The sequence below is a fragment of the Candoia aspera genome, chromosome 9, assembly GCF_035149785.1.
Source record: "Candoia aspera isolate rCanAsp1 chromosome 9, rCanAsp1.hap2, whole genome shotgun sequence".
Taxonomy (NCBI): Eukaryota; Metazoa; Chordata; class Lepidosauria; order Squamata; family Boidae; genus Candoia; species Candoia aspera.
In genome coordinates, this window is record NC_086161.1 from 21,471,052 (window position 1) to 21,498,154 (window position 27,103).

Below are 27,103 nucleotides of genomic sequence, written 5' to 3' on the forward strand. Positions count from 1 at the left end.
CCTCAAGGCCGCTAAGACTGGCTTGAAGTAGAAAGATCCAAGCAACCCAAGAGAGAGCCGAGAAAGGAATTTAGACATCAGACGGAGGGGTTTAGCAGCCTGCTGAATGTCTCCTCCCAATTCTTAATTTTAAAGAACATCTTTAATGGAAACTGCAGGACGCATCTTTCCAGGACAAAATGTGCAGGCACAGCGGCTGCATTAGCAGGGAATAAGAAGCCAGAATTGTAGTCAACCCTCTTTTACAAGCCCGGCTTTCTTCTTGGCTCACAAATCCTGCTTTGTTTTGGACCAACAAATCCAAATTTGAATTCTGAACCCCCATTCAAATGGCACAGTAACCAGCATTCTCCATCAGGCACCCTACAGCCAGCATAGAATAATTCACTGTGCCTAATGGGGAAGGATGAATAAACCAGGGATCTCCAATCTTTTTTTAATGAAAGTTACTTTCGATTAATGAAAAACACCCTGAGCTATTTAAACTGGTATTAAATATACATGATTCAATGAAAGTTATTACGGCAAGTATTTCCGACACCAAGACTTTCCAGAATAATATTAAAAGGTAAGCTGAGCAGAGGAAAAACTAAAGAACATGGCGCTGACTGTGGCCACCAGTACAGTGCTGCCTGGGGTGTCTTTGGTCCCCTCTGCATCCCTCAGCTCAGCAAAGACAGAATATTTATCCTGCCCCAGAGCAGCCAGCAAAGTTCTGCTTCTTTAAAGCCACTCTCAGGGTGAAAAGAATTATCCACAGGATGACATTATTATAAACTAGTCTGGAACATGATATCCTCTATGAGAATGTAGACGAATTGACTAGAAAGCTCAATATCCAAAGTCCTCTATTGTCTGCAATAGGCCATCTCAGAGCCCTGCTGGACAACTGGCAGAGAGGCCAGGCTGCTGTAGAAATGTTCCCCAGCCATTACATTGCTGCTGAATGATCTATTTACTTGCCACAAACTACAGCCTGGGATGGAAGGGGGGCTGTTAAATGTGCATGGATGTAGCTCCAAGCCTATCGACTTGGAGAGAGGAGAACCAGCATCAGCGTCTAAGAAGCTTTCGATAGAAATGCTGTTGAGCCAGGAGACAATTTCTGGTGGTGGATCTCTACCTTTTCTCCGTGGCCTAAGCTTAACCTTTTGCATGCATGGAATTTCTTCTCTTCCCTGAAGTATGTATGTAAAACTCCCAGTCTCCCCAGGACTTGAGGAGGAGTGAACTGTTCCCTGTGATGAGTTCTAAGCAAAGGACCGGAGTTCCAACATTTTCTCATGAACAAGTAAGCAGCATGTTACTGGCCACCACCCAAGATGCTACCTGGAACTTAGGTGCTACTTTCTGGCAGCTCTTCCAGTCAGGGAACCACACCTGATATCTTCACTGGCTGTACACATGGGGAGGAGCAAGTCAACTGAATAGGCACCAGCCATCCATGTAAAGGTGGCCACAGAGGGTATGGCCTTGAAGCACGAGTCCCCCAAGGCCACTCCAGCTGGGCTGACATAAGAACCCTTCCTTCTTTATCAGCCACTTAACTCACCCCAGAGGAGCAAAATGATGCAGCTGGCAAGGATCAGAAGTGATACCCAGAGAAACTGCAGTCAGTTAACTGATTAACTGAGTGGATTAGAGCAGCCTACCCAGGCAGAAAACTCCAAGGCAGAGGGTCCTAAAGAAAAAGAGGGGGCTTGCTTTCTGGTCGTTAGTTTTAAAGATGCAGCATGCATGATTTCAAGCAGATCCTGGAGTTCAAAGGAGACATTGTTCCCACCCTTTCTCTCGTGGGAGGGAAGGAAGGAAGAACACTCCTTTGAAAATGGAGTTTGCCATCAATATTTTCCGAAAGCGCTTAAACAAAAGGTAATCTTCCCCCAGGCTCACGTAATCAAGCCTCCTGCTCATCAGCACCATACTGTGAAGGGATTCTACAGAAGGAAAGGCCAGGAAGTAGAGTTTTCAGAAGGCCCTTACCTGATTGCTTCTGCCTTTTTGGACACATTCCGCTTTCCTCTCTGCTGGGGCCTCCCAAAGTATCTGCAAAGAATAATTATTCCTCTTAATCACCCTCTGAGCAACAGCATTTGAAGGCTGACCCTGCCCTGTCTCACAAACCTTGGGTTGTGCTGCTGGCGATGATGGGAAGGAAGGCTGATTTAGTGCCTGGGCCATAAACCTCAAGGGACCTGCCCTTCCATTTATGACCACATGACAGGCAGAGCCTATTTATTGAACCAGGAGTTAAACAGGGAGCTTGATCATCCCTCACAAGTCTAAATCCACCTGTCTCTCATACATACTGAACATGGTTACAGAGCTAAGCATGTTGTAGGTGTGCACAAGGCACAGAGGCATAAACAAAGGAAACTGGTGGGTTCAAAACACGAGGCCACCAAAAAACAAGATTAAGAGAGACCAAACCTAGAACATGGGATAGATGCTGCTGTTTGGTCTTTAAGGGACCCAGCTGTATGTCGCAAATGCAACAACAGTCAGAACTAAACATAATTTCATTCGCAGAGGTTTGGGGAACCTGTGGCGAGAAAGACCTGGTTTAGGGCCTCCTTAGGAACGTCAGATGATCCGCTGCTGGAAACAGAAGCACCAGGCTGGAAAGCAGAAGATCCAGAGTCCAAACCCATTCTTCTACTTACTGCTTCCTCCAGCTCCATGGTGCTGGTGCTTAGGGCAAAGATGGCTTCTCGCGCCCCAACGTAGAGCAGTCCTTTGGGGTCAGCCAAGGTCAGTGTTGTATAGTTGGACACTCCTACCCTGGAGAAATGTTTGGTCACTTCTTTCAGTTCTGCAAGGGAAGGGTGGACAACCTTAAGAAGGTGGTACTCTTCCAGTCCCAGTTCCATCAAGTTCTGGGGCAGAAAATCTGCAAGTGGGTTCTTGTTGCCTAGGCAACCTCTTCTGTGTGAGCAGACCTGTTGGGAAGCCTCGAATGCACATCTCCATCATTGTCTGGCTGCCCCAGCTAACAAACATTGCCCAGACAGGATATTTTCAGTGGTGGCATCCTGTGCTTTAGAAAATTCTACCTGGGGAAATCTGCCAGCTGCCTTCAATATATTGTTTTATGATCTTTCTGGCATTGGGTGGTTAACAACTTCAGATCTGCTTGAGCTTTCTTGACTACCTTCCCCAAGTTGGTGCCCTCCAAATACATGGGGATTACAGTTCCCAGCAGTCCTAGCTAGCATGGCCATTGTTGAGAATTCTGGGATTAAATGTCCACGCATCCATGGAGACCTTAATTTTTTTTCATGTTTGCCAATGCCATCTACATAAATATTTTTTTCATTTATGCTCACGATTAGCTCCTTTGAGTACTGTACTGTGAGTTTAAAGGTGGATTCACAGGTAATCCTTGACTTTTGACCATTCTGAAGTTAAGACAGCGCTGAAAAAAGTGACTTATGAGTGGTCCTCACACTCATGACCATCGCCATGACCCTGCAGTCACATGATCAAAATTCAGGAGCTTGGCAACTGGCATTTGCAGCATCCCGGGGTCACATGATTGCCATTTGCAACCTTCCCAGCCAGCTTCTGACAAGCAAAGTCAATGGGGGAAGCCAGATTCGCTTAATAACCATGTGATTTGCTTGACAACCATGGCAAAAAAGGTTGAAAAATCAGGTGTGACTCGCTTAACGACTGTCTTGCTTAGCAACTGCCTTGCTTAGCGATGGAAGTTTGGTCCCAATTGTGGTCGTAAGTTGAGGACTACCTTTAGCGATTCTGGTTTTGGTATTGAAGCTAGCAGATGTATCTATTCCTTCCTAGTTTTTGTGGGCCCTTTCTGGATGACAGGGAGATAGGAGATGAAGAACACATTTTCCAGCACACCCCCCCCCACACCCTCTTCTGTGGCCTGTCTAAGAAAGACAGGCTCCTACCTGAATCCTGTTTTTTTTACCCCACCAAAGATTCTTGGCTCTGTATTATTGCACCCCAGCAGGCTTCTTCAGCAGAGAAACCAAATTAATGTAATAGATAAGGCTGTCTCCAAATGGCCATATTCCCCAGCAGCAAAAATAGTCTTGCTCATCCCTAATGTGCTGGTTTCTAGATATTCCTGCAGAAAACAGCACAATGATTTCTGCAGCTATGCTGCTGTGAATTTATTTTTCATTTGGAGGGATGTCCAGACTAAGCATTTTCTTCCCATCCTCGAGAGGGTTCCCATTTGCTTCTTTAAAAAAAAATAACAACACAATACTTAAAAAAAAAACCTAGCTACAAAATATCCCTAAATGTCTCCAATTTCAGCGGGGAGTGAATTGCCTTTATTTCCAAGCCTAGAGCTTTTAATTCAAGGCTTGGCAACCTTTAACGAACGATGTGCCTGAAATCAGAAACTTTTAAAATGTAACTGTAAGTTTCGGGTTATCAACAGCTATATTAGCATTGAGGAATACAAAACGGAGGCAAAACACAGTGCTGTAGGAACAGTCTCGCCATCATTTTAAAGGTCACCGACTGGGCAGGGATCAGCAGGAGACGTTTGGCCATACTGCTGCAGTTCAGTCCTTCTTAAAAGAAGAGACTCCTCCAACTTCAAAAACTTAACCACGGATGCAGGGCAGAGCCCCTAAATCAGAATGTAGCCTAGAGTGCAGATTTCAATACAGGCACTTGCTGAGTTATCCCAGTGACCCTTGAATAAACCAATTCAAATGTGTCAAATTGTGCAGCACTTCTGCACCCGTGGCACTCTCAAGTCAGGTTTAGGGGTCCCACAAAGAACCTGGGGACTCCCTGCATAGGCTCGGATTCCTGTTTACTGCAGCAGGCAGATCTTCTGTGGATCTATGGCTTTGTTCTAGCTGGCTACGAAGAGATTCCTCTAGCTGTGCACCTACTGCAGAAGGCAAGATCCTGGAATGGATATGGGCTTATTACTGTCCTGAAAGCTCAGATTTACTGCTGGGGCTGGCGTGAAGCCTGACAGGCAGCAGCCAGGGACGACTGAGTGATTTTCATGACTCCCGTGTCTGGAGCGGGCTCACCCTGCCTAGAAAAAAGGCCAAAGATTACATTGGGTGGTAGAGAGCATCGTTAAGACAGGAAAGAGTGGCAGGGAACAGCCATTCTAGTTTTTCTTGGGGTGAGTGAGTATTGAGTGATTGGTCAGGCCCATCTTAGTACCCATTCTACGAGCAGGCAACCTTCTTGTGGTAGACACCTTGTGAGAATTCCCACAGTACTCTCACCAAAATCCAGATGTACTCGCCACCCCATGATGGATATTTCTTGTGCAGTGTGTAATCTTGAGCTCTTCTTGATCAGAAACTGTCTTAAGTTAATGTTTCTCAACCTTGGCAACTTTAAGATGGGTGGACTTCAACCCCCAGAATTCCCCAGCCAGCTAATGCTGGCTGGGGAATTGTGGGAGTTGAAGTCCATGCATCTTAAAGTGGTCATGGTTGAGAAACACTAGTCTAAGTGTTCTTCATGAAGACGCCAACTTCTCCTGGACCAGCAATGGATTTCATTTAGGTTCCAATGGGTTTGCTTTGCATTTTGCAGGTCTCTGTGACCTCTTCAGCTATGGGTTTAGAACTGTCTACTTTTTGAATAAAAACAAAAGAAAAACAAAGGCTGTTTATGCAACAGAGGCCCAGGGCGAAGACAGGGCTGCCAAGCCAGATCTGGGGAGGGAAAGACAATCTCAGGAAAAATCTGCTTTTTTCCTGGTCCTTCCCTCCTGGTTCTTAATTACAACCGTCTGCAAGCACACTGTTGCAAAGCTGTGATGTTAACCTGGGCTGCTTTGGTAACTCAACCAATGCAAAAGGCCACGGATATCAGTTAGATTCTACGGAATGACTTTCCCCCAATTAATTCAGTGTTATGAGGATTCGGGAACAGAAGAAAAAAATTAATGTACAACAGCATGAACGCCTGCCTGACGTGGGAGAATCTATTCAGGGGTGGAAAACTTTCCTACCCTTTCTGAGTGCAATTGCAACAGGGGACAGACACCCAGGGAGCCAAACAGGTTCAAACCCACCTAGAAGAGAAGGCAACAGAACTGCACTGGGGGAGTGATGTCTTTGGGGTATTCTTTTGCCAAATTCAGCGTATACCAGATTTGAACTGAACCGCAGGGAGATGGAATGGAAGCGAGTGGAACCAAGTGGCTGGAGAAGACAGCCCCCCAGCGAAACCCTATTATCCACTGTCTTTCCTCTTGGCAGGGAGGATTTATCCAGCAAGCCAGCTTTGCTCACATGATCTGTCTCCTAGGATGCCTCATCAAGTCCAGGGAAGGTTAATCTTCAACCTGCTTTCTGTTCACAGCTTGGCGATAAACACATTCGTCTCTCTGTAAGCCACCAGAAGCTACAGAGCCAGGGATGAAGGAAGGGGCGAGACCAGCATTTTCTTGGCAAGACAGAATGAAACCCAAGAGGGCCATGCACCGTTTTGTTTGCACAGGGGGAAGGAAAAACAGGAATTTAAGAGCATCCATTCAGACTAATAGCTGGTTGCCACAGGTTTTTGGCACAAGGAGGCAACTTAGCCAAAAAGGCTTCCAACTTCTGGGTCTCCAAAAGGTCACATCAGTTACATAAGCTGTAAGGAGTCAAGGAATCATCTACGGAGCCCTGCTCTTGTCTGCTAATCTTGCTGTGAGGGACATGGTTTGGCTGGGGGGGACAACCCAGATTCTAACCCCCTCTGCTTTGTTGGTGGGGCCCTGTCTTGCACCTCGGCCACAGAGATGCTCAAGATTCTCCTGGCTTTGCTTTCAGAAGGCAGCCTGGTGGGAGCGGAACAATCCCATCCACCTGCCAGAAGAAACTCTTCTTCCTCCCTTCCGCCCAAACATCCCAGAATGGAGCAACGAAGGCCAAACAAAGCAAGCAGCAATGCTTCCGGCTTATTGACATACTCCAAGGCTACCATATGGAGACTTGCCTACCAGTTTTAAACACCAGTTAAAAACAAGGTAAGATTTGGGACCCTACAGAGTTCCAGAAACAGGAGGCACCTGATACCTCTAGTGACTTCCTTCCAATCGTTCCAGCCAGTTTGTTAGACCGAGAAGCACAGAGGGGCATTTCAAAATGCAAAAAGGAATTTACATGATCAGGAGGCTTTCACAAGCCGAATTGCCCTTGGACCAACATCCTGGTCAACCGATGCTTCATTGTTCCTTGATGCTTACCTGGCTTGCATGAAAGATCCTGCAGAGCTAATGTGCTTCCCATGTGGCCCAAAGCAGGATCCACGGTGGATCCTTTGGATTTCTAACCAAATACCCCACCCACCCCCAGCACTCGTGAGCTACCCCTCTTAGAGGCATTCCTGCCTACGTGGAGACCCTGGGGCTTCCTGGAGCCCCCAAATCGGGCACCTAAAAGATGCCAGCCGCCAAAGAGACCACAGAGATCATGCATCTGGCACCAATTAGGTCCTGGGCCCAAGCAGAAGCTGACTTTACATGCACTGCATTGTGCAAAAGGCCCAGAAAATCTGGCTGAAGCCACTTCTACCCCAGGAAATGAAGGGGGTGGTGGGAGGCAGTGCAAGAAAAGAAACACTTTGGAAAGAGATAAGGAAGAGGAGGGAGGGAGTCCCATCATAAACCCTCTGGGTCAGTGTTTCTCAACCTTGGCAACTTTAACATGTGTGGATTTCAACTCCCAGAATTCCCCAGCCAGCCATGCTGGCTGGGGAATTCTGGGAGTTGAAGTCCATACATCTTAAAGTTGTCAAGGTTGAGAATCACTGCTCTGGGTGGACGAGGCTCCAGGAAAATGGAACTCAGGGGGCAGAGTTTGCCCACAGGACACAAGGCCAGCGTTCCATTTTTATACGTAATGCAAGTTTCCAAGCCTTAATTACACTTATACACACACACACAAACACAGAGAGAGAAGATTAAACACGGCCAGGGATCCCTGCTAGCAACCTGTGCAAAAAGGTTAACTTGCACTCGGCTCAGAAACTGCAGTGCAGAAAGACATCAAGCGGCTGCTGACGCTCACACACTGCTGCTCGGTTTTCCTCCTGTCTCCCTGAAGCAGCATCTCCTGACTAAACGTGCCACGGGCAGATCTGGGGCTGAGGAAGAGTTGGGATGGTGCTGCCTTGTCGGGTCCGCCGCACGCCCACAAGGCTCAAGGCAGGAGGGTATCGCGCTTTTCATCTGCCCTCCTGAGAAGGTGGGGAATGACACATCAGGAGGAAAACCACGGCAACGTGTTGTGCCTTTGAGAAGCAGCCTTTCCCAACCTGGATGCTCCAGAGAGGCTGGATTCCGACTAGCCATCATCCCAGACAGCACGGAGCAGGCGGTCTGATGTGTCTGCCAAGGGTCCCTCTACACCTACTGTATGTACACTGCCCTTCCTCCCCCCTGCAGAAGATAACACCAGGCCTACAACAATCGCATGCAGGGACTGGGGATCTCCCAAGGAGGGGAGATATTTCTCCATGCCAAAGCTTGAGGGCAAACATCAAACATTGTACAGGCAGTCCTCACTTAACAACCATTCATGTAGTGATGGTTCAGACTTACAACGGTGCTGAGAAAACCAACTTACAGCTGGTCCTCACACTTACGACCATTGTAGCATTCCCCCCATCACGTGATTGCAATTTGGACACTTGGCAACCTGTTCGCATTTGTGACGGTTGCAGTGTCCCATGGTCACGTGATTGCCATTTTTGACCTTCCTGGCTGGCTTCTGGCAAGCAAAATCAATAGGGAATCACATGATTTGCTTAATGACTACGAGGTTTGCTTAACGCCCGCAGTGATTCACTTAACGACCACAAAAAGGTTGTAAAATTGGGTCAGATTCACTTAACGACCACTTATCCCAATTGTGGTTGTTAAGCAAGGATTACCTGTAATAATTTTAGAATAAATGCAAAAAAAGAGAAGACATAGTTCTGGTAAAGGTAAAGGTAAAGGTTTCCCTTGACATTAAGTCCAGTCGTGTCTGACTCTAGGGGGCGGTGCTCATCTCCGTTTCAAAGCCGAAGAGCCGGTGTTTGTCCGTAGACACTTCTGTGGTCATGTGGCCAGCATGACTACACGGAACGCCGTTACCTGCCCATGGTACCTATTAATCTACTCACATTTGCATGTTTTCAAACTGCTAGGTTGGCAGGAGCTGGGACTAGCAACAGGAGCTCACCCCGTCACGCGGATTCGAACCGCTGACCTTCTGATCGGCAAGCTCAGCAGCTCAGCGGTTTAACCCACAGTGCCACCGCATCCCTAATCATCGTTCCTGAGCTAATGCAATAATAATAATTCAGAAGAGAAACTGATAAAGTCTGGGTACATAACACACCAGATTTAACTGTGGTTGAAAAGAAGAAAAAATGGGTAATTGATATGGCAATACCAGGGGATAGTAGAATAGAAGACAAAGAATTGGAGAAGATCACAAAGCATCAAGATCTGAAAATCGAAGTTGAAAGATTATGGCATAAACCGGCCGTGGTGGTCCCAGCGGTTATCGGCACGCTGGGTGTCATTCCAAAAAGCCCTGGGCAACAGTTGGAAAATCTGCACATTCACACAATTTCCATCCGTCAGTTACAAAAGGCCACACTTCTTAGATCTGCACATACACTATGCTGATACATAGGCATCCCAGGTTCTTGGGAAGAAGTTGATATGAATGAAGGCCAACACAGCTAAAGAACTGGCAGCTGTGATTTCACATTGTTGTGGTTGATGATGATGATGATGATGGGCAGTCTCACCTAAGTCACCTGTTGCCATCTAGGCATACAGAGATCAGCAGAGTTAATCAGGCCAAGAGCCGAAAAGGAACAACAGTCTTGAATTTGCTCACTTGGACCTATCTCCTGCAATGGGTCAGCCTGGATGACTTAGTTTATTATAACACTAACCATGTTGCATTACACTTCTCCAACTGGCACCCTCTTGATTGCCAGGGTCAAATGACTCCTCTGTGTTTCTCTTTGCCGATGATTACCAATATGACATACGCATATACTCTGCACATATCCCAAGATAGGAAGTATTGTGATTAAGGTGTCAGGCAAGGAAACCTGACTTCCAGTCCCCATTTACCCAGCAAGCTTATCTGGCACCTCTGGGTCGCTCTCTTTCTCTCAGCTCAACCCGCCTCACAGAGCTGTTTGGAAAGACTCCGGTGCATGCCACTTTGGGGCTCCCAAGAGAAAAGATGGGGCATGAATGCAATAATTGATTCTAAGTGACATCCACTAAAACCAAAATCAATTGCTTAGTTTAAAAACAAAACAAAACAAACATGAGATCGTGACTGCGTACTGTATAATTTAAGGGTGATGCCTGTGGTCTGAGAAGGTGGCTGATCCCCAGCGTAAGCGACCTGTGAGTTATTCCCTTTCTTATCAATGGCTAACATCTATGATAGTTAAATAGAGATGTCTAGACACAGATGCCTTTGTTGGTGAGTCTCCTGAACCCTGGCCACTTGTGGAAACACAATACTGGGTTGGAATTTTAACCTAACCCATCAGTCTGACGCTGGAAGGGAGACCAAACCAGAAGAACACTTTATAAAGGATTCTGCAGGACATTCCAACACAGACTTCTCCAACCTGATGCCTTCAGGTGGGCTGGGACTCTTAATCCCCCGAAGTCCCTATCAGCCTGGTTATGGCCAGTTCACAAGAGTGGGCCAAGGGGACCCATCAGTCTCTCCAACCTGATGTTAACAGCTGTACAAGCCAGGAATTCTGGGAGTGGAAATCCCTTCCCAACAACCCCTGGAGATGCTAAGTTTTAGGGAAGGTCCATCTGAAGGCACCTACCAGTCACAGAGGACGCCAAACCTGCTGAGCTGCCACCTCACCACCCTCAGTGGGAACAAGCAGTTATTTTGGGAAAACCTTGGTTTATTAATTCCTCCCAGAATCTCAGATCAGTTCTCTGAGGAAGCAAAGGTTTCTGGAAAATCGCTTGAAGTTCATCATCCTAGTGGTTCTCGTGTTCCTCCCTCTCCCAGTAGAAATTGTCTCAGGAAGAAGGTTGCAAGCAATCTGTTTCCAAGGGAAAAGAACCTCTGCAGGATTGTGACCCCCAAGCCACTTTTGGGGGGCACCCATGCCTGCTCTGAGCACCAGCAAACCACCAGCTCAGTTTCTCACAACTTCCAGAGAGGAGACACTGGAAGACTAGTGTGGGCTTGGGAGAGTTGAAAGAACAAAGCAACGCCCTTTGGGGAAAAACAGCCCCACCCACTTTGCCCCACTGCTTTCAGGCTCCCAAAACAAGCTACAGGTAGCCTCTGCCCACCCATGATTGCCCTCTCCTGCTTTAGGCCCACCAGCCCTTCTTCCAGCAAGGACCAGCAAGTGCTCATTCAACCAAACGTCCCACCCAGTCAATTCCTGAGCAGCTCTCAGATCCGCCGTTTTTGCTGTGCATCAACCAAACAGGTTGACAAACACCACTGGGGAAAAGGATGAAAGCTACATGGGTGCTCAGCTGGGTGCCCAGCTCCATTTTGCTAATGCCCGCGGTTGGTGGCAGGGAAGGAGAGGCAGGCAGGCCTCCTCAGTTGCACATGGCACGGACTCTGGGGCGCTCTCACCCCACCCCTCTTGCCGCAGCCTCTCCCTGCATGTTTGGGGCACTTGCCCTCGAAGAAAAGAGGGAGGGAGGGAATTCAGGGGTGCCACGCCTGCCCTGCCAGTGCTCTGAAAGAGGTTGGCAACTCTGCCAACGCTGCTGAGTCAGCAAGAGAGAGGACTAGGTGGGACCAAAACCTGAAGGTGCCCAAGAAGCCCGGGTGTGCAACTCTCAAGGGACCCAGTCCCGTGCAAGAAACCAGCTCAGCCAGAAACTGGATTTGAATTCTAAATTATTGTGCCAATATGGTACATGCCGACAGCCTATTTAAATTTAACCTTTGTTATTGTTTTTATTGTTTTATATCATGCCTGTTTTTATTGTTGTTAGCCGCCCAGAGTCACTAGTTTGAGATGGGCGGCAATATAAATTGAATAAATAAATAAATCTTCTGGATTGCACGGACACATTTTTCTGAGTGCACAGCACACAACTGAGGCTCAAGTGGTTGTTTTAGCAAGTTAAGTGACCCAGGGCATCGCATTAAGCAGCTTGGCTCAATTGTTGTAGTCATGCACTGGGCAAGGGGCTGGACTAGATGACCTTTGCGGCCTTCCAACTCTTACATTCTGTGAAGCTTGTGGTCTTACAGGTAGGGCATATTATGTGAACCCAGGCAATGGTGCTTTGCTACCTCAGATATCTTGAGTGAACCAGCTGCTCTGCCCAGCAGAAGTGGGGGACAGACTGCATACAACAAGGGAAGAACTCTGCATAGAAAAGCCAAATTTTTCAGATACTGCTGAATTTTTGACTGTGAATGAACCACAAACAGCCGATCCTTCACACTTTCTTCAGACACCTCCGCCCCTCTTCATCTTGCAACCCCACCCTAACTCTAAAGAGTCAAACAACAGAGGACCTGAGGATGTGTGAAGCCCCATAAACAAGGTCAGGCATCTTCCAAATATGCTGAAGTTTGAAATTCCCAGAATCCTTTGCTCCTATTGCTGGGAGACATCAGGAATCCTGGGAATCATCATTCCAATTCCTTAAGAATCATGCTGGTGGCCACACAGCAAAAGGATCAGAGCCAGACCAAAAAGTTTAATAATGGGGAAGAATTGTATTGCTACTTTAATTAACTAATTTAATGAACTAGCTGTTAAATTTTAACATGTATGCACAGGCTGCTTCCATAAAAGTTTAATTTGATTATCAAGTTATCCCATTTTCTGGGTTTGCAAAACCCGTGGAGCCATAACTAACAAAGTACACCAAAATGCTAAGCCACAACTGGCCATAAGGTAACCAAGCTTAGCATTGTGTATGTGTGTTTATGTGCAAGTAAATTATACACCCAGTCACTGACCTGACTGAGCATCTATGAATCTAACTTCATCTCCCTTCACATCTCAATTGGTTCTCAGGTTTAAAATAAATTAAGAGCTTTGTGAATATTGTTGTATCTTCAAAGTGATTTTGTTGCTTCGGGTGAGCCAGATTTTGGCCACAAGAGTTTGGTGCTGTGTATATAGTTTTAACTTCTCACCCTAGAACGTGTTTGTCTTCTCACTCCGGAATATTTTTGTCTTCTCAGCCAGTAATGTTTTTGTCTTCTTAACCCAGCACACAGGTGACATACAGGTAAGTAGACAAAAGCCACTAATGGCAGTGATCACCATGGAGTCATTTGCTATGTGCAAAGAATCCGCAGGCTGTTATGTCTGGAACTAAAATTAGTCTGGGTGGCCACAGGGACGATTGCTAACTCCCTCCCTTTTCCCTACAGCCAACCTGAACATAAGGGAAGGCAGCATCACTGCAAAGGAAACAGAGGCATCCTTGGGGAGGCAGAGAATGAGGTCATACTCAGGTGTTTATGACAATGTTGGGAATCGCCTTGGGAGAGCAAGACAATTCAGAGGAGACCACACACACTCTGGAAGCTCATAGCAGGCATGGAAGGAGGCTGAAGACAATAAGGATCCATTGGCTGCTCGGAAGATACTCCAAGACAAAGCAAACTCTTCAGCTGCCCAACTGGGCTCCCTCCAGAAGGTCTGGACTTCAACTCTGATGGTGAAGGAGGATGGGAGTTGAAGTCCAACACATCTGGAGGGCTTCAGGTTAGGGAAGGCAGCCCCAGGGGTTTACCTTCCAGAAGCTGGCACCTGTGGATTATTCCACTCATGAAAACAAGACTGATTGAACTGTAGACAAATTTCAGTTGGTAGGAATGAAGGGTTTCTTCACACAATACGGCAAGGTGGAACACTTAGTTTGATCTGTACAACGTGATCAAAGAAGAAAAGGTGGCCAGAGAGGGGGAGGGCAAAGAAAGACTGAAGTCCCCTCCACCAAAGGTCTCATCAGCCATGAGGACAAGAATTTTCTCTGCAAGTTTTTTAGCATCCACTGTGGAGAAGAAGGGGCCAGACCCTTGAGGACTGGCATGGGCCTTTGAGAAGAAAGCAGCCTAGTAAATATCTCTGGGCAAAGAACAGCCCCAAATATAAATGAGCTTTTTCCAGCTGGCCCTTTCACAGCCACCTGGGAGTGATGGGTGGGTGTTGTAAAATGCATGGAGGGTGTCAGAATAGGGAAAGCAGACTGATGATGCAAGCACCACTGTATGCTTCCAGTCCTTTCTAAATGATCACTGGGACTGCATACCACATTCAGTTAGGTTAAAGTGGGGTTGGACATTTCAACAGTTTTTTCCTTTTAAGGTTGAGGGGCTGATTTTTTATTTGGGACTCTTCCCCCCAACACACACTCACACATGCTTTGGTACTATTTTTTTTTTTTGAAATGCAACCCTAAAACAGGAGATTTTGAAGCCCTGTTCCAAACCCTCCCAGCCTACCTTCCAGCTCAGCTCAGTTCAGCTCAGCAACCTTTCTCTGCTTTACTTTACTCCCCAGGCTTAGTCAAATTAGGACGTTCCGTTGTAAAAGAGATGGGTCTGCGGCGGAATGAAGTGGTAGAGTCCCACAGGGGCATTTGCTTCAGGGAGCGTAGCTTCAGCCACGTCGAAGTCATCAGGGACAGCAATGGTGTGTCATTTCCCCCTGATGCTTTCCTCCCCCCCACCCCCGGACTTTTGGGATGCAAGAGGACGTTTGAAACACACACACACACACCCATGCCAGTCCTAAATGGAAAAATCCACTCTGTCTCTAAGCAGTCTAGCTAGCCTGTTGTGCTGCACAGATAGACCAGGCTGTCTTCATCAATAAAAAATTTAAGTTTACAGTGCTGATCCTTTTCCAAATATTTAATCCACAGCCACTCATCCTTCATAAAGCTGTCTCCACCACCACCCCCCACTTTCCAAATTCAGCTCAGATTTGTGCCTCAACTTTTCCATTATCAAGACATCCCATAGCTTATTAATCCAATCTGTCTCTTTCATCGGCGAGAGAAACTTCCTTGGCTGCACTAGCAACATCCTTGCAAGCAAGTGACATATTTTAGATTAAATTTTAATGAGAGCAAAACGGCAGTAACACCACCAATATGGATTTACTGTTTTAAGGGGGGGGGGGAAAGTGTCATGTTTACTGTTTTCTGATGCACCACAGTGCAAAATTGTCTTGCAATAGAACAAGGTTACTAAGTGGACAAATAAACCGGCAGAATTTTTTGTCTTTTCCACATCTTTATATACCCAAGGGTTCAGCATCAGGGCACTGCATCAGATCTCCGTCACCCTTTAAAGTGATATCTGCAACCCTCCCCCCCAAAAAATTAAATTAAAATAATTTCTTAAAATTAAGGTTGGATCAAAAGGTTATGAGACCACCAAGCCTTGAGGGAGCTTGGCAGTTTCATGAGATCTTCCAGGCATGTGAAGTTTGGGCAATTTTATTGGAAACTGCTCAGAGTCCCTCTGTGCGGGGAGATGGGCGGCAGTATACATTTGAGAAATAAATAAATAAATAAATAAATAAATAAATTTTACAAGAACATGCAAACTTGGGAGCATTCTAGGACAAGATCTCAGGGTTGCAAAATTTCAGGCAACTGTGATCTGGGGTTTAGAGGGACTGCAAAGCCTCTTGCACAATACTGTTGCCTGAAAAATTGACACTCACTCATTCCCACATCAGACCCAACTATACAGTTTTCCATATTTCACAGCTGCTGTCTCTCGCTCATCTGGATTTCTACAGCCCAGATAGGGTAGCCCTATTCTAAACAGGCATATTTAGAGAAAGAAGAGGTTACCCCCACAGAACCCCATCATTTTGGAGCCAATGGGCACACTGGGAATTTTGCAAACGTGTCATAGACGCTGTCACAAAATGGTTGCTCCACCGATGTGGCCGTCACAAAAAAGATATGCGCCAAAAGGCCAAAAAAGCATAGCCTACCCGGCCCTTTGAATTTTCCAGAAATGCTTTTGGAGCCTTCATTCGTTCATTCATTCATTCATTCATTCAGCCACTTATGTACTGCCCACTACCAAGACTCATGGTGGTACATAAATGGCCATATAAACAAACAAACAACCAATGTCCCGAAGCATTTTTGTAAATATAGTTTATGCTCGAAGCTAGTACACTGCTCGCCAGCATTCTTACTCCCCATTTGTTTTTGTTTAATTAAATGCAGAAGAGAAAAGATTAAGATTAGGCAAGTGCCAAGGAATACATTGGCAGGCACTTCGCCATCCCAGGTGCCATGCTAAGGATTCTCTGGTTGCCCCATAACAGGAGGAGGATCCATAGAGATTTCTGGAGCTTCTTTGAGCCCCCACCTTTAAAATTGAGCAAAAAGAGGGGCAGAGTAAATCCAACACACAGCCCATCTGTGTTTATTTCTCAGCAGTGCACAAGGCCTTAAAACACAAGCTGCCGGACATGGAAAGTTGTGCAGCTTTTAGATAGAGAGGAAGAACAGGGGTGTCAACACACTGATCCCACTGCCAGCTGATTCAACTTCACTTCCACTACTGATTTCCCGTCCTATCCTCCCTAAACATCCTAGAATTGTATTCACTGCCCCCATTCATAACTAAGGATTTTCCCCCAGCCTTTTCAACATGTTGGAGTTGGGTTCCTTTCGGCCTCAGGCAATGCCCGTCTTACGGACCTTGAAGTCCAGCTGTTTGAGATGAGGCCAGTTGGGAAAGGCTGGTGAGATCAGAACAAATCAAGAATTTATGACCAGCCCCACCCCCCAACCCCATGAATTTCCTTAGACACCCAATTCTTGGATTTTCCATCTAGCATCCTGCCTTCCAGCACATGAGGTCATTCTATTTCACCCCATGTAATTTTCCACTTCTCATCATTGCCACTGCTCTTAACTCAGTGTCATCTGTGAATTTAATACCCTACATTGACATGCTTTGTTTCTGGCAGCCGAGATGGTTACAGAAGAGAAAATTAAAAAGCAAAATCCACACAGCTTCCTTAAAGTTAAGGTTTGCCATCTGTGTTTAAAGCCACGCTTCTTGGAAAATCTTCCTCAGAGACTTAGGGATACCTTTAATGAATAATAATAATAATAATAATAATAATAATAATAACTTTCAACTTCAGAGTTTTGCTGTCCAAAAGGAGGAGGATTATCAGCCATTATTACTAACATCAGTGGCACTTTCTGTACATTTTGCTCAAGCCAACAACAGGGATTCCTGCCCTGAGATGCTTATAACCTAAATTTGAGAGCAGCGAGGAAAGGGCAATGATGAAGAAGGAGAAGAAAGGAACAAAAGACAAGTGTGAGCAAGTGTAATTATGCACACGCTTCATTCCAGTTTGAGGAAAGTGGGTGAGCCTCTTTTGGGTGCCCACAAAATTTTTGGAGGCTTGGTACTGATGCAAAGTGGTCAAGGCTATGGCACCCACATGGGCAGAGCCAGTATTGTCTGGCTTTGAGGATGGGTGAGGGTTTCTTTTTACTTTTGAACACCTTAAACCAGGGTTCCTCAACCAGGGTTTTGTGGCATCCTAGGGTTCTGCGAGAGGTCCCTAGGGGTTCCCTGGGAGATCACGGTTTATTTAAAAAATTATTTCAAACTTGGGCAACTTCAAATCAAAGAGGTATGTTTCATTCTTTATTTTTAGTTTAAGAACACTATGAATGCATCTATATGGGCCTACCCATGAAACGAATATAATAATGTTGTAACTTCTGGCCTATCTTTGAGCCCAAATGTGCAGGGGTTCCCCGAGGCCTGGAAAATATTTCAAGGGTTCCTCCAGGGTCAAAAGGTTAAGAAAGGCTGCCTTAAATCTATTTTAGGAGTTACACTATGCCTGGGTTCACACAACATGCTAAACCTTCAACCCAGGCTAACAAGACATATATCAGGTTGAAGCTAAACAAATAAACCATATTTTGGCTTAACCTGGTGGCCTCTTTCACATAACAGATGCAGACTACAGTCGAGTCCCAAAAACTAGCCAACTCCATTTCAGCCAAATTTAATCCACTGTATGAATTGATCCCACAAGTCTCATTAATTGCCCACCCCGGGGAATACTCTAGCAGGGAATTGTCCTGATTTTTTTTTTGAAGTTTTCTACCCTTTGGAGCTCATACAAAGACTGCAACCCCTGTGTTTGACAGCCAACCTCTGAACAACTGTGATTTCTTGCTGAAAAGTCAAAGAAAAATCAGTGTAACTGAGCTTCAGTTGGGCTCAACACAGTTGGAAATGATTACCACCCCCCCCATAAAAAGCAAGGGGGGAGCTTGAATATCTGGCACCCGTTCTATCCAAAAATACCATTTTATCACTGCCCTACCCATGGTAGTCCTCAGACCCTGGCGAGGAAAAAAAATTGCAACTCCCAGATACTAAAATCTGAATTATTGAGTCTGGTTTCCCAAGCCACTGGTTTTTAAAAATGAGCATTTCCTTTTCCAGCTGCTCCTGTCCTCTTCCCAGCCTCCCTACTCCCTTCTTTGCATGTAATTAACAGCAACTCCCAATTTAATTAACAGCTTCTAGGAAGCCCCAGCCAAACCGACATCCAACAATCCAGCAGACCACAGGGCTTTCGTCTGCTCTCCATTTATCTCCCCACCCCCCTTGTTGACAGTTGCCATCAGGGGTGGGTTTCTGAAAGGGAAGCAGACAAGCTAATGCCACAAATGCCCAGCCGGGCCAGGCCAGGAGCTCCATGGCTGATGATACTCGAGAGCAAGCGACTCCAGAATGAAGGCTGGGGTGGGTGGGCTGCGCTTGCCTGCCAATGGGGGGCCCTCCCCCAGAACCGAGGATGGGACAACCAGGAGAAGTAGAAGAGCCAAAATCCTTCCACATGATCAAGACTTGGAGAACCCACCTCACTTTCTAAGAACAGAGGCCAAGGTCCCAGGTTCAACTCCATGAAAAAGAAATCATGGACATGGAGTAATATACTATAGGTTGAAAACATGGCAGGGGCTCCCAAAGTTTGAGATTCAGGAGAGACTTAAGGAGGTGCAGCCCGCAGACCCCTTTCTTTCCATCCTGCTCTGTCCTCTGCTTGCCGTCCCCCTCCCACCCAACCACAGCGATCCCAGCCAGCGTGGGAGATGGTGGTGATGCCTTGCAGTGGCATCACCACCATCTCTGATGTACAAAACCCAGGGCTGGCAAGCACACGCCAAGTTCCGAAGAAGAAACTTAAGAGTTTGGCTTAAAAAGGGATTGAAAGACCACACAGCCCTAAGCATAGGGAGAATGACTCCGTTTTGTAAAAGGACAGCCTCCTCGCCTGGTGGGCTGTAGAATCAAATTCCTCAGCTGGCTTTAAGGAGAGGGTAGTCCTGTAGCCCTGTACAGCTCACAGCTCACTCTCAGCTAACGTTGCTCCTTCAACACACTTAACTGGGGCAGTTACAAACTGTTGTGTTCCCCAACATCCTAAGCAGGTTACATAGTCTCTCCATCATTTCCTCTAAACCAGCCCATCTCAATCATTTATGGTCAATGTATTATGCAAACCCTAAAAAGAGGCTAATTCAGGAATGAGATGAAGTGTGTTGTATGAATGCATCCAAGAGAAGGTGAGGGGAGCTCAGTTTCACTCTGGGCAGGTGGGTCACCCACTTTGGATTAAACATGTGTGGGATGCACATAAAAAATGGCGGAGCTTCAATTCCAAGGTCATGGCTACCATCTTTACTTTCTTGCCCACACCCTGTGGACACCTGATTTTTTTTCCTACCAAGCATTACCTTTTCTCAATGACACCAGCTGTTGGACGCTGCGGGGTGGGTGGGTAGAGCCAGAGATGGAAGTAGACACCCAACCTTTCCTTAACACACCTTTTTATTTCCCATACTGGCCCCCTGTTTTCTCTCTCCCAAGCAGCTAGTCAACTACAGGGAAGGGAAACATCACTCTTGCCAGGAATCAGAACAGATTTCTTCCAGAGATTTCTGGAAGTGGGACCAAGGGCTGCAGGCCACTCTCTGGCTGCAGGTTGACCGCCCCTGGTTGAGGGTGTAGAGCGGGAATTCTGTGTTCCTCTGACGAAGGGTTGGAGACATGCAGCAAATGCAATTACATACACCCATATTGTGCTGGAACACACCTGTTGTGCATACTAAGAACTTGGCAGGGTGGTATGTTCCTGGCTTTCTGTTCTCAGTATCTGACAATGGGCCAGGAGGATAACATTCTGGTTGAACCAGTACACAGGCTGGGTAGAAACACCAGGCACGTCCTCATCGTAGCTCCTCCCTCCTCCTCCTCCTCCTCCTCCCTCGTGCCAGGAGAATGGCAGAAGCATGCCTCTTACAAAGAGGCTGGGAAATGGCACAGTGCCAACCAGCCAGTGACGCCAACCCAGGATCCTGTCCATAACCGTTCTTTTCCTTCTTCCCAGTAGATATGAAGGCTCTCTAGGAGGTTCCTAGTTGAGGCCCAGCGATCTGAAACTACCATGTAACACCACCACCCCGGCACCTGGAAACCTCCATGCCCCATCTGATTTTTTTAATCGTAATTAATTCGAAAGCATTAACAGGGATGCTGGCATGCCGCAAAGCTAAATCCCAGCCTGAAGCATCATCTTGGTTTCCAGGCATGCCTCTATACCAGTGTTTCTCAACCTTGGCCGCTTTAAGATGTGTGGACTTCAACTCCCAAAATTCCCCAGCCAACCATGCTGGTTGGGGAATTCTGGGAGTTGAAGTCCACACATCTTTGAAGTGGCCAAAGTTGAGAAACACTGCTCTGGATCTTGCCTGAGATGAAGACATTCCAGTTACAACAATGCTCACCCAGCCAGAAAAAAAGACAAAAGCAACTTGAGATGGGAAAGGGTACCTGGAAGGTCCAGAGAACCCCACTATCTTGTTTCCTAGTAAAAACATGTTTTGTGACCAACCATGGCAGTTGTAACATGCTTTTAGAACTCTAGAGAGGTTGGAGAGGCCTGTCCAAGGAAACTATGGCTAATGAATCAATTAGGGGTCCACCCAAGCCTACATTTAATGATCAGAAAGACAAATTTCCAAGTAAAAAAAAGAAAAGCATGGCAGTTAAGATCCATCAGAACCCTTGAGAAATGCGGTCTTGCCTTTCAAAGAATACCATCATCCCGGCTGCCCTTAGCTTCTTTACAAGAGAACCAAGCTGAGGCTGCTAGTGGCTAAATGGCAGTCCTTGAATTTGCTACCTGATGTTCTTGTTTCCTTTACCAAGCCCTGCTGTGATTCTCCCTATTCTCATGCTATTTTGCCTCATTGCCCTCAGTGCTCTTCTCATTCATGCCTTGGGCTCCTCTTTAAGAATGCTGAGCAAAATGTCCAAGGGCTATAATGCACCATTACCACTACTGGGGCTGATAATATGACGCCATGCAGCAATTCTAGCTCTGTCTCCTATGAAAACTGATGTGAGGCGGGAATGAGGGAGAAATTAAGGTCAGGGAGCCACGGGGGAAAAAATTAGACTGTTAACCCAGAGTGGTAGAGTTGCTTGTCTTGCTGTTCTCATTGAGGGGTGGAGCTTCAGATTATTTCAAACTTCAAAAGCCTGAATTGGACACTTCAGAGCTTGAATACCATGCTTATGAGGTCTACAAAGTGGACATACATTTAAAGGAAAAATGCACAATTGTATTCCTGTTGCATCTTCAGTGTTATCACCACCATAACCACAAGGACTAGAAACACAGTTGTGAGAGAGGACCGTTTTAAAACCTTCGTTTTTAGATAGTAAAAATGTAGGTTCACCTGTTAATTCTGCAATGCCACTATATAATTTAAAATAGGAAAGGAAGTGAGAGGGTGACCACAGAACCTCACGCCATTTTCCTCAGGTGGATACAGATTAATTTTAGGAACTAGATTATCCATCTTAAAGTTGGCCGAGCTGTGTGCTTTCCCATCAGATTCACGGAAACTTCTACAGGAGTCCCATCAGAGCAGGTCCTATCTACCTATCTATCCTTCTACATGTCTGTCACAAGCACAATGTGTTCACCACTGGTAGTCCTTTGTCAGGACAATGCTCCCTTAGACGTTTTGTCCAAATGGGAGACAAAAGAGGTGAAAATGGGGAAAGCCCAGGTAAAACTACAGCTGGAACCTAATAACACATTGGAGCTCTAACAGTAAGGGCCCTACATGATATTTTAAGGGGCCTACACCTGCTGCCACCAACTTGCCATGTCATTTTTTATCAGTTAGATAACCAATCCAGCACAAAGACAGTCCCTCTCGGAGGACAAAAGACTCACCGTTGTAGGACACTGTTTTTCTGGGCACCAAATTCCACCAGTTGCTGACTGCAGAGGCGTCCGTGCTCAGAACCAGCAAGGCCAGGAGACACACGCTAAGAACCAACCCAGGAACCATCCTGCTGGGGAAGGAAGGGTCCCGCTGCAGCCAGAAAAGAGCCATCCACACCCAGCTGCTGCTGCTGCAGTTGCGATCCCGATTCCTCTCTTCCTCGGTGGGGTGGCCTGGCAACAATGAGAGGAAAGGGGTTAGCTTGGACTAAGGTTACGGCTGCATCGGTTCCATGCCAAGAGACACAGTGGGAAGGACCAGGAAGGGGGGCGAAAGGGAAGGGGCCCTCGAGGGGAACAAAGGAAGCATCAAGGGAGTTTCCATTTGGGTACCAGTCTTGTTCTCGGAGGCTCGAGGGCACCGGTGATTCAGCTGATGAGCAACAGGAACTGGAAATGTGAGAATCCCCTGCCCCCCATCACCACCACTCCTTGCTGGCCCACACAGTCCTATTTCCCAGATTTTGCAACCTTGCTTCCCGTGTATCTATATCAAGGACAAGGCTTTCTGCATTTCCTGGATTGTATTTAAGAGTCCCTTAAACATAAGCAGGGCATTAAAACAAACAAACCAAAGGAGCTTCTAAGGTAATCATTAAGTCTTTTCCTCTGGGCATTCATTCATGGGATTGGAAATGGGTGCTTCCAGGTGGGCAATCCCAAACACAGAAAAGGGAATTATGAAATCCCTTTCCTTGCTGGGAGCAGCCTCCCCCAATTCGTTTCGTTCTAGATTATTATCTCGTAAATTTATTACCAGGAAGCAAAAGGCAGCCGGAGGAACCCTTCCATCGCCCCAATTTACCTCCGCAGCAATCCTGTGAGGTAGGCTGAAGCAGAAGAGAGCCACTGACCCCCCCCCCCAATCTCCAAATAATCTTCCACAGCTGAGCAGGCCTGCAGCTAGGGTCTGTGTCAGCCGGGGCAAACATGATTCCGCGCCCGTTTTGGCGCTCCCCCAGCCGTGACCCACCTAAACCAAACACATTTAGAGGACACCAGGTTGGCATCGGCTGGGATGGAAAGAGAGAAGCGACACTGCCTCACCTCCCAGGGCTGGAAATAAGTTCATCTCTCCCAGTTCATTCCAACCATCCAAAGCCCACTGTGTGAATTCACCCCTAGTGATTCATCAGGCTGAAGTCAAGCTATCTTTTCTTAGAGTTGGAAACTCTTTCTAAGAAACGTTTTCGAAGAAACCTGGGAAATGTTTCAGCTGGGTGACTTTGGGCTGGTCACTCCCTCTCAGCCTCACAGGGTTGTTGTTGTGGGGAAAATAGGAGGAGGAAGGAGTATTAGGCATGTTCCCGACCTTGAGCTGTTTATAAAAATAACAAAGGCGGGATAACAAAAATAAAAAATAAATGAAGTCAACAGCCAGCAAGATCAACTCTCTGGATTGGGGAGACAAACACGTTGCTGCCAACTGGTCCACCCTCTTCCCCAAATGCTGCCCACCCCCGGCCAGAAGTGACCCCAAAGTGGTTCCAGTTCCCACTAGGGTTGTAACACACCCTTTTAACTTGTTTCAGGAGAGTGACTGTTTCATGCAACTCTTTTCATAATGAGTTTTTAAGTCAAGCAACAAGAAAATAACATCTTCTACCACTAGAATTCTTGTGAAAGGACATGAGTCCCAAGAACGCAACACACTCAATCCAGAAACATTACACAATAATCACAGCATCAGCAGCTCAGCTTTTCCCAAATGGAAGTTCTCTGAAGCTCCTGGATTACAAAACTCACACTTCACACTTGGGCATCATTAGATTATAAAATGATGGACCAGCCAGCATGACCTCAACAGTTTATATACCTGTGGATTATCTGCTCACGATTGCAAAAGCTGGCTTTACTGCTTCACAACTGGAAACGATTTTAGTAATCCAGGGTAAGTATCAAACCCATTAGATATGGAATCATTGATATGCGTGCATGCACTCTTTTTTGAAATATAGCTCATACAACGCTCAGGAATGGCAAGGGCCTGGGGATGCTTTTTTTCAGACAAGACTGCTGGAGAAAGGCAGATCCTCTCTCTTCAATGCAGCTCCCAGTCTGGCATATTTCACTGGCTGACTAGCCCCCACCCCACCCCAATTTTCCCAGTACCTCCCCTGCCTTCACTGGGCCCACAATATCCTTGGCTTTTTCCCTGCTCTGCCTCCCATTCCTTCTGGCTAGAGCAAAACATTCTCGTTTCATTCCATGCACAGCCCCAGATACCCCAAATGTGCCTGTGAAAACCAGGTTTTCTGTGCATGGAGTGTTTTGCCCCTCTTGACTTTCCTTTGTGTCCAAGGCTTCCTCAAAAGACTGCTTAAATTTTAACAACTTTTACTTAAAAATAAGTGCATCAAAAGCTGGCAAGTTGGCCTGCATTATTTTAACTTTAAAGCCTGCATCCAAACTCCACACTGGCTGGGAATCTCTGAATGGCCCCAGTTGGTCCTTTTAAAACACTAGACCAGGGAAATGTTTCTGGAACATACCCCTTTTGACATATTTGACTCAAACTTTCCGATGTGGTAACCAAATGCAGAGTCCCGATCTGGTCGCTCAAGGCCGCTCTGCCCGTCTGATTCTGCAGCAGCGAGCCCTTCTTCTCTCCAACTGGCAGGAAAAGCGGGCAGATTTTTTTTTTTTTGAAAACTCATTTGCACAGGATACACCTACACCAGCTCGCCTGCTCTTTCTCTGCAGAATTGCCTTCTGTCAGAACACACAGGAAGCTCCCTTGTTTTCCTACCCACCACCAACAGCAAAAGAACCAGATGGGCTACTTAAGTTGAATTGACCCAGTGTCATTTTTCAAGATGTGGTATTATTTACACAGCTGATTGTTCAAGCCCTGCAATTGACGTTTATGGAGGGCAAGTGGGCCAGGAAGGAATGTGCAAAAACAGCAAATGCAAAAGGAGAGCTTCCCTGCCCATATTCAGCTCTGGAATATTTTTTGCAAAAGAGGCACAAAAGCTAGAATTGCTCTGCAGTTGGTCAATCCATCCAGATCCATTTTCCCTCCTTATCTCTTCCACGCAAGGAGGCTTGGCCCCTCCTCACCACTTCCACAACTGCAAGCCTTGGACAGGTTCACAGACACAAATCCAGACATTCCTGTGTGCATAAAACGAAGAGTATGTTCATGTTTCTGAAGCTACTTCAGATAGACTGCCTCTAAGCTTGGAAGATCTATCTGGATGGACTAATCCACCAACAGGATCCTAACCTTCAAATCATACGCAGTTGAACTTGGAAGGCAGAAAATTTGCAACAGAACAAATTATTCCCTTTTTCGAATTCCCTGCAGAGTAAAGTTTCCCAATCCATGGCAGTTTGAAAACGACCGTGTGCAGAGCAGCCTTCTGACACCATCAAAAGCCAAGGAATCAAGAAGCAGAGCGGAAAAGAGAGGGGAAGGATGAACAGAAGTTTTTCTGTTTTACTTTCCCTGTTACAGGACACACACTAACGTTTCCAGCAGGGAGGGGAAAAATAAAAACAGAAAGAACATTATTCAATTCCAGTTTTTTATAAATCCAGGAAGGCCTTTTGGAAAAATCAGCAAATTTCTGTCCTCTGCACCTCTTGCCAACTCAGAAGGGATTAGATTTTCATTGCTGGCAAAACTGCATTTGGTTTCAAGCTGCAGATGGATTGGGGGGGGGGGCAAACTTTCCACAACACTCGTGGTCCCCTTGAAAGCTCTATGGCAGCAACTTTTCTGGGCCAAGGCCTGCCCTCCCCAAGGGGGCGGGGCCAGGACAAAAATGTGGGTGGGGCCAAGTAGAAAACAGAAGACGATCTTCCATAATTTAACTGGCACGCCTACTGAATTACAATGACATTAAATCAACTAAATCCTAGGCAGATATCTTTAATAATTTGCTCCTTCTTTTTCACCCTTTTCTTGGTCCCCATTCAGGTTTATGTCCATCTTTGCTTGTTTTGTGTTGTTTTTGTCTTTTTTATATTGTTCCTTGTTTTCAAACATTTTTAACAATTGGTAAACCAGCCACAGTCGCAGCATACAGATGATCATCTTCTCCTTCTCCTTCTCCTTCAAAACAAAATCGGTAGACAATGTTTGGAGAATTTGGGGGCTGAATCCAAGCATTGGCTTCCATGGAAGGGAGGTGTCAAAAAAGTCAAGCTGGCCTTAGTTTATGCCTGTCTGCTTTCCGGTACCCCTTTGCTCATATGAAAATAAGGATGGTGGAACCTTTAGGTAAGGTACAGATGGTGCTCAGGACTAGGAAGTGGAAGTGAGCCTCATCTTTACATCTTGGCTTGCGAACTTCTGAAGAACATCTTGGCTTGCGAGCTTCTGAAGAACATCTGCTAGAAGAAGCAGAGGGCTGGGCTAGACAGATCTGGGGCCCAACCCAATGATTTATAGATTGGGGTGCTGCTCCTCCCGTGCAAATCCCAGCGCATGCAGATGAGCAGGGGAAGAAGATTCGGTCTGGCCACTGTCACCTGTGATATAGGCTGTCCTCCCTCCTGGTCACGCCAGGCTCCCTGATTGACTTCCTTCTAAGATGACCACAGTCAAGGTTACCTGCCCGCTTGGTCCCACTCATTTGCAAGCCCATCTGCACCGATTAACCCAATGCTAGACATGGAAGCCACAAGAGGATCCCTCCATTTTTGGCTGAGCTCTCTGGCCATTGCACACGGGTTCCAAGGGGGTCAGAATGGCCCTTGAGAACCACAGCGGCAACTTTCGCGTCTCTTCATTATCAAAGGCTAAAGGTAATTAGAAAGCTACTTTTTTAAAATA

The 27,103-nt window shown here is 46.4% G+C and overlaps 1 protein-coding gene across 2 annotated transcripts in view; it reads right to left on the bottom strand.

Moving 5' to 3' along the window:
- Positions 1-27,103, bottom strand: part of SEMA4C (semaphorin 4C) — a 61,936-nt gene that overhangs the window by 17,598 nt on the left and 17,235 nt on the right. Inside the window, exons 1-4 of one of the 2 annotated variants that reach the window (XM_063311460.1) lie at positions 24,813-24,912; positions 22,270-22,494; positions 2,664-2,812; positions 1,984-2,046 (exon numbers count right to left, since the gene is read on the bottom strand). In XM_063311460.1, coding sequence (XP_063167530.1) covers positions 1,984-2,046; positions 2,664-2,812; positions 22,270-22,432 — 375 coding nt within the window. In that variant the 5' untranslated portion in view covers positions 22,433-22,494; positions 24,813-24,912. Of the gene's footprint in view, positions 1-1,983; positions 2,047-2,663; positions 2,813-22,269; positions 22,495-24,812; positions 24,913-27,103 lie in introns of those variants that run through there. The other variant, XM_063311459.1, reaches the window with a different exon arrangement.